General features: G+C 38.6%; 1 protein-coding gene across 1 annotated transcript; it reads right to left on the minus strand.

Annotated features, from left to right (window-relative positions):
* Window positions 1–98: 98 nt before the first annotated feature.
* On the minus strand, window positions 99–5979 carry LOC125301487 (opioid growth factor receptor-like protein 1). The gene is made up of 8 exons (XM_048253946.1): window positions 5501–5979; window positions 3393–3506; window positions 3249–3281; window positions 3012–3060; window positions 2851–2929; window positions 2697–2763; window positions 2414–2562; window positions 99–2270 (listed from the first exon to the last, which is right to left on the minus strand). The coding sequence occupies exons 1-8, from the start codon at window positions 5831–5833 to the stop codon at window positions 1421–1423; spliced, it is 1674 nt and encodes a 557-aa protein (XP_048109903.1). The 5' UTR covers window positions 5834–5979; the 3' UTR covers window positions 99–1420.
* Between the last annotated feature and the right edge of the window lie 7655 nt (window positions 5980–13634).

Below are 13634 nucleotides of genomic sequence, written 5' to 3' on the forward strand. Positions count from 1 at the left end.
AAGCAGTGCAGATCTTGGACTTGGCCATATTGATTTAGCTGTTTTGTCTTTTAAAGCATCTCATTGCCTTGACACAAGAAAGTGGTGAACTGTACAGGTGAATGAATAAAGACTGTATTGTTCATCCATAACATGACAACAAAATAACATTAAACAATGAAAAACATTTTCTGAACACTTAAGTGAACCTGTACAGAAAAGGTGAGAGACACTTTTGTGTTAAAACTGTAATGAAACAATCATGATGCCTAATGGTACCAAAACTGGTGTACCGGGCAGGACTTTCTAATGGATCTCCAATAAATTATAAGTACTTCTTTCTCTGAATTGCTTGTGGACCAACGCAAAGACAAACTACATGACTGCAGTATATACAATACTTTCTCCATAGAACTGGTTAGGGTACTTATATAACTATGAATGCATTTTTGTTTTACATTTACGTGTCTTTTACATAGTTCATAGTAGCAGGGTTCCCACGGGTCATGGAATTTCTGGAAAATCATGGAATTTTGGAAGGAAAGTCAGGGAATATCAGGATATGCAGAATTGGCATATATCTGGTTATTAGCTTTACTGCTTGCTTGAATAGCCCAACTTTGTTCATTCAATGCCCATTCATTCATCTCCTGCTCTAAAAAAGTAAAAGATTCTTGAACGCTACGTGGCTGCTCTAAAAATCATTGGTCGGTATATTGTACCATTCATAGTAAGTCATAGAAATTTCGTTTTTTTTTGCCAGGGAAAAGTCATGGAATTTTACATTTGATTTAGAGTGAGAACCCTGTAGTGCTGTCCACTGAACAGACCAATATTAACAGTTAAACCAGCCATGTGTATCTGTGGATAGATCTTATTGATTCACTGTATCTAGCCAAGTAACTTTTAATGTAATGCAGATCACACTGATTCCCTGTGAACAGCCAGATATACAGTTTAATGCTGAAAACAGCTGATGTTCTAAGAGCAATCTTCAGTATTTTGCAGTGTTGATGTTACATTTCTAGTCAATTATTATTTTTTTATTCAACTCTGAGCCATCAACACAAAAACAGAAAACAGTCAAAGTAAAGTACAATACAACACCACTTATTGGTTAATAATGTGCATGCTTTCACGAAACAAAAACAGTGCATAGAAAGGTAAAAGATTCTCTGAACACAAAATATTTCCAGTGTCTAGCCTATACTCAATCCTCATTGCACAATATATCAATGGCCATAAATAACTTCTAACACTCTGGTGACTATGGCAGATAGAACAGCCATCTCCTTTCCCTGATTCTCAGGTGGAGTTTGCTGAATTTCAATGAGATTGTTTTCTCCAGCTCAGTGCCTGAATTCTCAGCTAAATGAACCACCTACTTTTTGCTGCACTCACCCTTTGGCGCATTCCCTGAATGACACCTATACCCACATGTCTATTTGGTGCTACTTGGCGTGGCTACTGATAGATCATCCCCTGACTTGGAATTCTCAACTGACAAATCAACAGACTTCTCATCAGTATCTTTGTAATTTTCCTCCCTTTGCACATCATTTGCCACTTCAGAATTTTTATATTCTTCACCATCTCCCTTACTGGCTGAAGTTGCATCATCCTTATCTGAGCGCTTGCTCTCTAAAGATTCACTGCCCATATTGGAACCATCTGGTCTGCTTTTGTTCTCTTGTTTGTCACTAATGTTGTTCTTTGCCTTCATACCATCACCTGCCTCTTCAGTATTTTGATGTTGTTTTTCACCATCTCCTTTATTGGCTGAAGTTTCATCATCTTTATCTGAGTGCTTGCTCTCTAAAGATGCACTACCCAAACTGGTATCATCATTGTTATGGACCTGTGTTTTTGTAATTAAACCTTTCTCCTCTTCTAACTGTGAATCATTTCGCTCACAAGAGTTTCCCTCAGTGGCAGGCTGAATTTCTTTCACAAAGTCAAGACTATTTGTCCCTTTTTCCACCCTATTGAGCTCCTCCTGGAACTTTTTCTGGACCCACTTTGGGCACCATTTAAATGTTGTTTTGCTCTTTTCATTTCCCTGGCTACTTTGGAACATTATGAAAGCTTCCTTGACCAGTTCTTTGCGCTTTGCTTTGTCAAGGATAGAAAACAAAAAGTAGTCCAGGACGCTCTCCTTCACATTTGGAAGCTCCCTGTTCTCAATAGTCTCCTTCAGGAAAAAACGAACCAAAGGTGCTTGATAGTTTGCAAATCCCAAGGTGCCCAAACACTTCAGGATACGAGTGATGCGAAGGCTGTTGTGTATATACCTGTCAAAAAAGATGGGCTTAATAGGTTTACTGTTTCTCGGTTGGTATATCTGGAACCTTTTTACAAGTGTCTTAAATGCATATTTTGCATTAAGGGAAAAAATGTCTATAATGGATAACATAAAGATAGTCATTCAACTTACTTATTGAGGTTGTGATATCGCTCCTTCCAGTTTTCTGCCCGTTGTACATCCCCTGTCTGATGGTCCACCAGTTTTATGCCATAAAAATCCAGCATCAGCTCATACGATCTTCTCAATCTTTCTTTTGCTGTCTCATCTTCTGTGAATGCCTTGAACAAGAAATAGAGAAAAATCTTCAACTCATACAATGATAATATTCAAATTGTAAAAGGTATTTTCTCCATCACATTTGCATTGCATGGAGATGTCTGGTAGATTGTACATGTTTTCATACTTGACTAACCTTTATCTCATCTTTTGTGAGTTTATATGCTTCCTCATTCATACCATCCTCTCGTATTGGGAAGAGCCTGGCAATACAAAAATGTTGAGGTCACTGTTTTATATTAAATGTTTAGATGGTAAATGTTGTGCTAAATGTACACAAACTGACTGACCACTGGATGAATGTGTGCACTCTTTCCAGCCTTGAATAATCACCCTTCCATTTATTGTGGAAGTCTAATATTGAGAGATCTGAAAACAAAAAGGACAGAAGTTAATGTATTTTTTTGAGAAGGGCTTTAATAGAAATTAATTCTAATTATATTTGCCTTACCATCAGGTTGAGAGTTTTTTTCATTTTTGTAGAACTTCAAATTGGGATGCTGTAAATATGTATTGTAACAAAACAATTGTCACTGAACTTCAATTTAAACTTGGGAGAAGTGCTGAAAGAAATGTCCTCTCTTATACATTTTTTTTATTTCCACAATGAAGTTGTAAAATAACATGTAAAGAAAACAGTGCATATAGGAACACATTTACATTTAGACCGATGGTACAGTCTACTCACAAAATCCTGACAAGATGGAGGATCCCCCTGATCCTGTGGTAAAAAAAACAGCACTTAATGGGCAGGAGTTGGTCATGAATGAAAAATAACATTTTTAAAAACTACCTCTGATGCAAATGTTATAAAGTGTGATATATGACTCACTGGATAGTCATGTCTGTAAGTCTGCATGTCCTTGGCAGCACGTGTGTTTCTTCCATCCCTTAACCATGCCCAAGTCTGTGTCTGCTTCTCAGGCTTCTTCTTCCTGGTATGAGTCTGTAATAATGGTAATATAAGAACAAAATGGTGTTAAAAATGTGTATGTTGAATTCCAGTCTGGCAACTACAGTATAAAGCAAAGCGGTCATCTGTTCGCCGGACCTAACTTAGCTGTGGCTAGATACTTTAGTTGCCACACTGGAATTCAACATAGTAACAAATATCAGATCTAGGTAATCCACAGTGTTAGTGGTTTCTTAATTTATTAAAAACAATACTACAAAATATACTGCTGTCAACGGCAGGTCCTCGAATTTATTTTATTTAATCTGCAGAGGACCATACGTCTCACTTTAAACGTTACTCCAAATCAGCATTCAGCACCTTGATTGGCCAAATGTTTTGTCTGTCGAGTGCCCGCCCCCTAGCGCTATAGATACAGATTCTATGACTCTGGCTACGAGTACAAATCAGTTTTGCACCAAATATCTCAGTCACGTGTGGTGCAAAAGTGAGAGTTACAGAAAACAGCATTTGAGACTCCTAGCGGCAGATTCAAGCAGTTGTAGTTATTGACTTGTATGCATGCAAGAAAATGGTCACAGACCCAGATAATTAAATAAATGCATTTGGAAGAAAATATTCTACAGATGTAGACGTAACTGCTGTGTTGTGTTCGTAGAATAAAAAAAAAAATCTGTGACTTCAAATTTACTGATATTTGTGACTTTTGGCTACAAGTATAAAATGTATTGCCACAAGTGGAGTTTTGCTAGCCTGGGTTTTCCCATGCTGCCTTATGCGCCCGATTTAGCCAGGCTAGAGTTTTGCACCAAATACTGTATACTTTCCTAGGTAAAACCGATTGTTTTTGTTTTGTTTTGTACCATAGCCTACTCGGTGACCTTGAGAAATGGAGATCTTTATGAAAACTCGCCGGATTTCCCCTTTAACAGCAATAACTGCTAACTTGCATACATTGGGCAATTTGCCTAATCAAATATATTGACATTTCAGCAAATTCTTGTCTGAACATTGGAGTGGTTCTGAGGATGCTGAATCCATTATTTGACCATTTCTGAATTAAAAATGTCCATTTATACCAGACTCTCTCAATGGCCTGAATTCAACCAATTCTGAGTCGATTTTAAGGTTATTTATCTTCAATATATGGACCTACATTTCAGAATGAAGATAGCTCATTGTTATTAGTGTAAATGTTGAGATATTTCTTAAAAAATGCAGTCTTATTCTATATTTCTTCAATGCCAACAGATTACTGTCTTTTTGAACCAACACTAAGCAGTGGCATTGGCACACGTAAAATGACAATGTTGTGCAGCAAAAGGCAAGCAGAACTCAAGATATTTCAAGAACTATTAGCCTACGTCCCAACAGTCACTCTAATGGTGATGAGCACTATGGATTCTTTTACAAATCATAATTTGTGAAGTGAACATTTTATAAACAGCAATTCATAGTCTAAATGCTGAGGACCCATAATGTAGGCCTACTGTACCTTTCTGGCAAAAAAACAAAGATTCTAGAGCGGAGCTCTGTTCTAGAATATTTGAATAAAATTTAGAGCTCTGGCAAATCTGTTAATCTGTGGCCAGCATCCTGCGCGGCTTCCCTTATTAGTTGACGATTGGGTGCCCTCTACCGGCACACTTGAAACTTGACTCGACACACTAGCTACCAGTAGCCTAATCTACAAAATTGGAGACACTTGAGGGCAAACCTTGTAGGCCTAATGCCCAGAATGGTATAGCCTAGCCTACTCATCATGCTGCCTATTTATGAAACAGCTACTGCAAGAAGATGGGCAACATAAATGTGAGAGAGTCTAGCTCACAAGAAATGTAAGATATCTGAATCTGACATAGCTTCACTTCCGTTAATGACACCGATAAATTCGACAAAATAGCCTATGGCCTAGGCCTACGTAACTACCATCTCCCACCTTGATGAGTTTTGCAGTAGTCCAGCTGGACTAAATAATAATAAGAACCCACAGCATGGCTTACTTGATCAAGCCCCTAAGTGGTTACCTTCGAGGTTGCGTTTGTGTCGTCCTCAATATTGTCTTCATCGTCCCACGTAGAGTCATATTCACAAGTGAATGATTCATCAGAGTCGCTGTCGACATTGTACAAACTTTTTGAATCGTTGCCTTTAGGACTACTGTAATTTGCCTGAAGAGGTCTAGGCCTAGGTGAGTTTTCAGAGTCGGAGCTTTCAAAGTCATTTCTGACAGCGGGCCTCAAGTTAGCCATAAATGAAATTACCTGATGTGGTAGTCGGCCTACCAAAAAAAACACAGGACGAGCGAAGTAGGACAGAACATATACAACGCAGTTGACCAAACGTTTGAGGGAGATCATTCCTCGTCTTGTAAATTGATCTCCATAGACCGCGTCATTGACTCAGAAAGGAAACCGAAAGTAGAGTCACTTCACGTAAATGAAAGTATCAGGAAGAAGACAGTTCGGCATTTTAGATATGAACGGCTCCTGCTCAATCACTGCCCCTTCAGTCCCTGCTCTTGCAGGACAGTATTATATGTCAGTTTTTTATGGTAAGCCTATTATAAGGTATGGCACCAAATATAGGCTAAAATAATGTAGGCCTATATATAGGCTACTGTAGTCAAGTCAAGTCAAGTTTAATTTTATAGCGCAATTTTATAGCGCATCACACCTAGGTCATTCAATGTGCTTTACATAAACAAAAGCCATCAGTAATAGCAAATAAAAACATAGAAGGGCAACAGTCAAAGAATAGTTTAAAAGGTAAAGACCATAATAAAAAAGTAAATATAAAACGCACAAGGTAGAAACCTTTAAAAATAAAGAAAAATTAAAAAGACAAAATAAAAGACACAAGGTAGAATAATTTTCAAGGCAGATTCAGAATTTGTAACTCAGTGCAGTTAGCAGGAAGCATTTGAGAACAGTTTGGTCTTAAGTCTAGATTTAAAACTGGTACAGTTGGGGCCTTTTTGATGTCATCCAAAAGTTGGTTCCAGAGCTGAGCCGCATAGCAGCTAAAAGCTGCTTCACCATGTTTAGTTCTAGCAGCAGATTTTACGAACAGGTTTTTTTCCTGAGGCCTGAGAGGAAGGTCTGTCTGATAGGTATTTAGGTCCTGCTCCATTTACTGATTTATAAACAAACAGTCAATTCTGGAAGCCAGTGCAGGGACTTAAAAATTGGAGTATGATGTGGTGTTCTTTTTGTTTTTGTGAAAATCCTAGCTGCTGCATTTTGTATCATCTGAAGCTGTGATAGTCTTTAGGAAGACCTGTGAAAAGTCCATTGCAGTAATCAACCCTGCTGGAGATAAATGCATGCATGAGTTTTTCTAAATCATGTTTTGACATCAGCCCTCTAAGAAGCCAATATTTTGAGGTGGTAAAAAGCTGATTTAGCTTTAATGTGACTGTTGAAATTTAGATCACTGTCAATTTATACATTTTTAACCCTTACAGGTGGGAATGTAGGAAAATGTTCTAAAGAATATCTGGGTTCATTGAATTAAACATAGAATTTTAGAACCTTCAGTTGTTGCAGAACGGAATCTTATGTTAGAATGTTCAAAAACCCACACCTTTTGCTTTTAACCCTTTTGTTCCAAGGAGAGTGGCAACTCTAAGTAACACCCCCAATTATCATCACTTTTGTTTGGAAATTCTAAAACAACAATGTTTTTTAACACTTCAAAATAACATTTGCTAAATGAACCTTACATTTTTCAGTAGCCATAGGTGTGTAGATTTGAACAAAATCTGGTTTTGGGAGCATTTACTGCCTGAAATATCCGATTTTGTTTACCACGCTTGGAGTTATATTGCTGGCCTTATGGGTCGCCTATTTACGCCGTTTCAACGGCACATGAACGGTTAGACCGAGAATTCTCGTCATGAAATTAAAATTCCACTGTAAAATTCCATTCCATTCGAGTCACAGTAAAATGTCATTTTTGGTACATAGCTAATTTAGATGCACCTATGGTGTGGGTGGTTGCGTTTCTTTAGGAGTCTGCTGTCTTGGTTTGTATAGAAATGGATATTAAGTGACACATACACGCAAGACGGCGGACATACTGGACCGACGGTAATAGGGGGAGTTCCGATATAGAGATTGAATGATAGTGGCCCCAAGATCGACCCCTGGGTAACACCAGGTCAAGGATGTTGGTGTTGAGGTACAGTTGCCAATGGCAACAGAGAAGCTCCTTTGTTGTAGATATGATTTGAGCCAGTTGATAACTGTAAAGTGTTCTAGTCTGTGTTAAATATTGTGATCAACAGTGTCAAATCCTGCACTAAGGTCCAGTAGCTCTAGGACTGATGTTTTACCTAAATCTGTATTGAGGGGTATGTCCTTGAAAACCTTTTTAAGAACTGTTTCAGTGCTGTGATTTGCCCGAAAACCAGACTGAAAGTAATCAAAATACCCATTTGATGTTAGGAAGGTGGTTAGTTGATTAAACAATAATTTTGCCAATAAAAGGTAGATTGGATATGGGCCTGTAATTGTTTAGCATGGAGGCATCCTGGTAATTCTTCTTGAGAAGTGGCTTTACAACTGCTGTTTTCGGTGACTTAGGAAAAGTGCCAGACATCAGTGATACATTTACAATGTAAAGGACATCTGCCGCTATAAGGTGAAAAACAGTTTTGAAGAAATTGGTAGACAGACTGTCTAAGCCACATGTGGAAGAGCTAAGATTCTGTACCATTTTTTCAAGTGTTTCGTAGTCTATCAAGCTGAACTCTGACATCAAGTTAAGTTTCCCTGTAGCTGGAGGTTCTGGATGTTGAATTAGTAATTGAGCAGATATGTTGAATCTGATTTGGTAAATTTTTCCTTTGAAAAAAGATGAAAACTCATTGCATATATTTGAGAGAAGTTCAGACGCTAATTGTGAGGGGGGATTTGTTAACTTATCGACAGTTGAAAAAAGAACAAAAATGTTATTTGAACTTCTAATGATTGTGTAGAAAGACTATCTAGCTTTGTATATTTCAGAGAGAGAGTTTTGCATTAAAGTGATCCAATAAGTCTTCCACCGAGTCTGACAGTTGACTTGACGTCTGTGAAAGTGCTTGCTCAAAGAGAGCATTTTTCTGATCATTTATGATTCTCCTTTTACCATTATCTGTTCTGAGAGTGTGGGGACATAGAAACATCAAAGAACACGCAGAAATGATTGGATAACGGCAGATCTTTAACAGCTGTAGAGACATAGTGGCCATGTTGTTGTGTCTTTGTGGTGGCAAGGAGTCGACGGACATGGGGAGGGATATTTGTACTAGTGTTCCAACATGACCTATCCTTTATGATAGCACCTATCAAAGCTGCTGAGAGGCTATCTCCTATCTCCTCATGCACATTACATCCATTTGTTTGCTGAGATTCCAGGGAGTTGACAGTGATTGACTTTGAGTCATTTCAGCAGCACCCTCCTTATCGTGTCCAGTGGACGTGGCTGGACATTGTTGAGCTGTTTTTTTATGTTTCTCCAAGGTCTGCATTTCAGTGGAGGCTACCGGGTGATTACCAGAGGGCCCCACAGCAGGGGGGGTTGGGCATACTGTATCTCTTTCAGCTTGTGCAGAGTGTTTTGGTTAAGCTGAGTTGTTGATGTCATCAGCTTGTTCAGTTTGTGTGGCTACTGAGCTTATAGTTTTCGTTTATAGTTTTCGGTTTATAGTTTGTATGGCTACTGAGCTTATAGTTTTCAGTTCTTGGGCCCAGTCCAACTCAGCTCTGCGCTATTTGGTCTGAAATATTCCCTGCAATTCCAGAAAAGGTTCAAATCTTCAATAAAATTCATCCCAACTGAAAAGCATGTTCTTGCGAGCCAGGTGTTTAAACTGAATAGTCTGGTAAATACAAAGCTTGTAGTAGGCTAATTAGGCTAAGTAGGCGTAACCTAGGCTACGCTATGCCTGAAACTATTGGGTTCTACCTTAAGACCGCTTTTCACTTCCATTTCCCCATGGCAGTGCAAATGATGTACGCAATTATAATGCCCTGCCCAACAACTGTTTATTGTTAGGCTACTCCTTTCAACTCCTGTTAGGCTACACCTTTCCAGTTGAACCCTGATACAGCTAGTCATGGAAGAAGGCCTATATGGTAAGAAAATGTACTAGGCTACTAGCCTAAGCTTACTAAAGACATTCCAACCAGCAAAAAGTAATTTTAGAGAGGTAAACCGAAGCCCTCCTCCCGCCCCCTTACACCAAATAAGGGAGGCCTGTAGATAGAAATTGTACCAATTAAATATGTACATTTTGATCTTTTTATGTAGAGCCTTGGCAACTAGCCATCTGGTATAGGCCTGAATAATATGCACATGAAATGACACTTGTTAAACTCAAATCAACATGTATTTTGTAATCATTTAACCTGCCATGGGCAATGCTAAAGTCACAGTTATAAACAGTGCAGTGTGCAAGACTATCATTATATTTTACTCTCAAGGGTACACTTTTGTGTAGTCTGATGTGAAATGGGTCTTAAATGTTCCTTTTTTAAGGAACTCTGCCATGACACTCATGTTCCTGGATCACCTGAAATGATTAATTTAGTTCAGGAGAAAAGAGATAAAAGCCTCCCTACACTGACAACTGATTGGTTGATTTAGCGAAACAGGTCAATCAGGATGCTCTGTCTTGCATGTGCTTCATGAACTTCGTGTGCACACTACACTCAGATGCACAAGCGATTTGAACTCTCGGTCTCGCGTGCGCGCCCTTACTCGCTCGCTCTAGGTTCCAGGAGATTTTATCTAATTTGCGGGCATCAGGGAGCTGCTATCAATATGCAGGAGACTTCCGCAACTTCAGGGAGACTTGGGATGTCTGCTACTATCTGGGTAACAATGACGAAACAGAAGAATGAAGAAACAGACTTTTAATTCCCTTTTGCAAAATACAAACCAAGTTAATTTACTTTTACTTCCTCACTATGCAGTTTTATCCTATCTGAGTATGCAGATTTTCCAATCCCACCCCATGTCTCTCTTTCACTTGCTTCCTGTCACTCTTCACTGTCCTCACTGAATACAGGCAAGAAAAGGAAATGTGTGCATTTGCATTTTATGATACTGATTTGTTTGTGGTAATTTAGTCTTTTATTTCTCTCTCACTTATTCATTTTAGTTTTGCACCACACCACTAAGATGTCACTGTGAATACCCCTTTCATGTGAAAGGGTGAGGTGATTAGGTCCTCATGCATTACATGAGATTAGCCTGGGAGAGCCCACACCAACCTGTTAGCAAATCTCAATTTGTTCTGCAGGTCTGGCAAGGAGATTAACAAGATAAACACAGTGATAATGTAATGCTCCTATCTCCAAAAACAGATTTTTGATGGTCATATACAAAACAGTAGCTGTACCCTGGCATTTAACATATTACGTACGTACACTAATTGCTTTTAAAAAACGTAAATGGTGACTAAGGAACTTAGTAATGCTGTTCTCTATTTTTCTACATTTTCAATGACAAGCTGTTCTTTCAAAACCACTGCACCGAGAACAATCAACGTCAAAAGGACAAAATCACCAACCATCTCAATAAAGCCTGCAATAAGTTGCTTGATTTGCCACACCCTGTTAGTTCTGCTGTCAGGCAGCTTGAACAGATAAATATGGATTATGCTCACATGTCATGGTGCTTTGGCTTGAAACATATTTTAATCAGCCAGCTGCTTAGACTGCCTTCTTTATCAGATGCAACAATAAACTTGAAAGAAACTATGACAAATGTGTTGACAGACAAACCAGAGATGTCTTGATCTATAATGACTATAGTTTGTTATTGATATAATTCTACTTCATATAATATTTCATTTCCCTTTCACTGAATTACAACTTATAAAGCTGTTGTATGAATTCAAATACTTTTACTCCTGTTCTTTTTTTGCCGTGCTGTTGATTTCCCCTTCCAGTTTGGTGGTTAAAGGGCCAAGGACACCAAGATTGATAACTATAACGATAAAAACATATCGTTCTCGGATATGAATGACGTTGTTCACACATAAACTATAATGATGACATGAAGAACGATATTATTGGGGATCACTTTCAGAGTGATTTTGAGAATGATAAAAAGCTAACAGCCAATCAGAACCCATCATATTTTAGCCATTACATTCATTTTAGCCATTACATTCATTCAACACAAGGAGAGACTTTGCTTATCGTTGGTCAGTGTGGACGTTTTTATCGTTATGGTTATAGTTATCATTCTTGGTGTGAACAGCCCTTTATCCTCCGAAAACTCGCCCTGTCACAGTTGGTCATGTTAGGCACTGTTGTCCCTGCTGATACACGGACCTTGCCTAATTAAGTCCATTCATGTATAACAGATTATGTACAATAGTGTCTTAGTAGTCAGTTGCACAATTTATTTACTGACTGTATGATGAACAGTAGGTTGATGTGGAGTTAGATATTCAAACACATGTCACAGTTGCCAGTGTACCATGGAAATCCATCCTCCCTGCAAAAGGTGAGGGTCCAGGGGAATTAAAGATCAGTGGCTTTGCCCTTTGGATAACAAGCTTGACTGTGTTGCTCACCTCTGTGGTAAAGTTCAAGTTCTGGATTGTTTTGACATAGAGCGTGTGTTCCTGTGGGGTAAATGCAAATTAATAGTCCTCATCACAACAAGAAATCTATTTCACTGTATAATGTGTAATTCAATACAACTTTTGTAAAATTCAGCTAACTGCTTCGCACTTTTCTGTGTGTTTGTTATACGACAAGCCTTTTTAGCTGAATTCTTCTACGCTCGCTGATAGTGTTCAAAGAGTCAAATGTTTTAATTTGTCAGGAACAGTTCATGTGGATTAATGCCATTTTCCCTGCAAGATGATAACAATACATAAAAAAGATAGCAGAATCAAGGTAAAAGCAAGGAGTGCTTGCTTCATTTAACACAGAAAAAAGAACCAGTCTCACATCTAATCAGAAATATGATATGTACACACATGACTATATTGAAAGCACGCAATGTCAAACACAATTGCAAATGCAATTTCATTGAAAGTGAGTCTGGTTGGCTTTTTCTTTGTCCAAAGCTGAATGACCATCCATTGTGCTGTAACAACATTGATTAATCACAGGGCTTTGCTATAATGCAGTGTCGACAGTGGGTAAACAGAACAAAAAGACATGTTCTTTCCTGTGATACTGGTATCAGCAGAGTGACAGGCCATGGGGAATTTAGAAGGACAGAAGGAGGCACTCGGTGTACTAACGATAGTGCATAAGGAGGGGCATGAAAAGACATATGTCTCACAGGAGTGGGGCCATAAATGTAGATTTTAATAGAGATAATAACACTCATGATGGAAGGGTCATAAAATCCACATGGCTAGTGGGACTCTCCGGTGCAGAAGCAGCTGTGCTAGCTATTTCAGGTTGTCTGTTATTGGTGCATATGATAGCTGTACTACCTACATTTATAGCCTTCAAATGTAAAAGGATCCAGTGTTATTTCATATGAAAAATCCATAAATGAATTGGATGTTTAGTTTTGCTGTTTGTTTTGTTGCCTAAGGTAGAACCTAAACTAGAAATATACTTGTTGTTTACCAAACTCTTATTTTGTGGAAATGTTCCCTTTTGTACACGTGATGTATGCCGTGGTTGCTATCAATGACCAATAGGATTTGGGAGACGCAAAGACATTAAAGGTCAGTTGCACTTGTTCTATACTCTCGTTCTGTCTATGAGTGTCTCACTCATTGGTTAATAATGATTAACGGCGGATTTATCACCCTTGGACTAGGTGTGCTCTCTTAAAGGTTAAACATGGCAGTCCACCTCGCCATTGTTCACACACACAGTAATACATTACCACCGTGTGCTGTGAATACTTCGCCCATGTACACATGAGAAAGCACTGCCATTAAGATAGCGGGGTATGTAAAGGCCAGCTGTCTATAGTAAGATGTTTCTCAGTTATTGCGAGCTACAGCTACAGCATATGTTTTCCATTCTCTTTTTTTTTCCTAATTATGTTAAACATACACATAAAAAAAAAAACGGTGTTTGACAGCCTAATGCTGTAATTGTAACATTGATCGAACGGGACTTTGCTTAAGTACTTGTTCATCACTTTGTCAATGCAAGACAATTCAGCACCCTGGCCAGCGCCAAC

This window comes from Alosa alosa, chromosome 10 (assembly GCF_017589495.1).
Source record: "Alosa alosa isolate M-15738 ecotype Scorff River chromosome 10, AALO_Geno_1.1, whole genome shotgun sequence".
Lineage (NCBI taxonomy): Eukaryota > Metazoa > Chordata > Actinopteri > Clupeiformes > Clupeidae > Alosa > Alosa alosa.

Bases quoted from the DNA above. Each gene is read 5' to 3' on its own strand.
- LOC125301487 (XM_048253946.1), bottom strand. From the start codon at position 5,833: ATGATCTCCCTCAAACGTTTGGTCAACTGCGTTGTATATGTTCTGTCC. The intron at 3,507-5,500 runs GTAACCACTTAG...CCATTATTACAG, and splicing joins ACACAAACGCAACCTCGAAG to ACTCATACCAGGAAGAAGAA. The intron at 2,930-3,011 runs GTAAGGCAAATA...TTTTGTTTTCAG, and splicing joins AAAAAACTCTCAACCTGATG to ATCTCTCAATATTAGACTTC.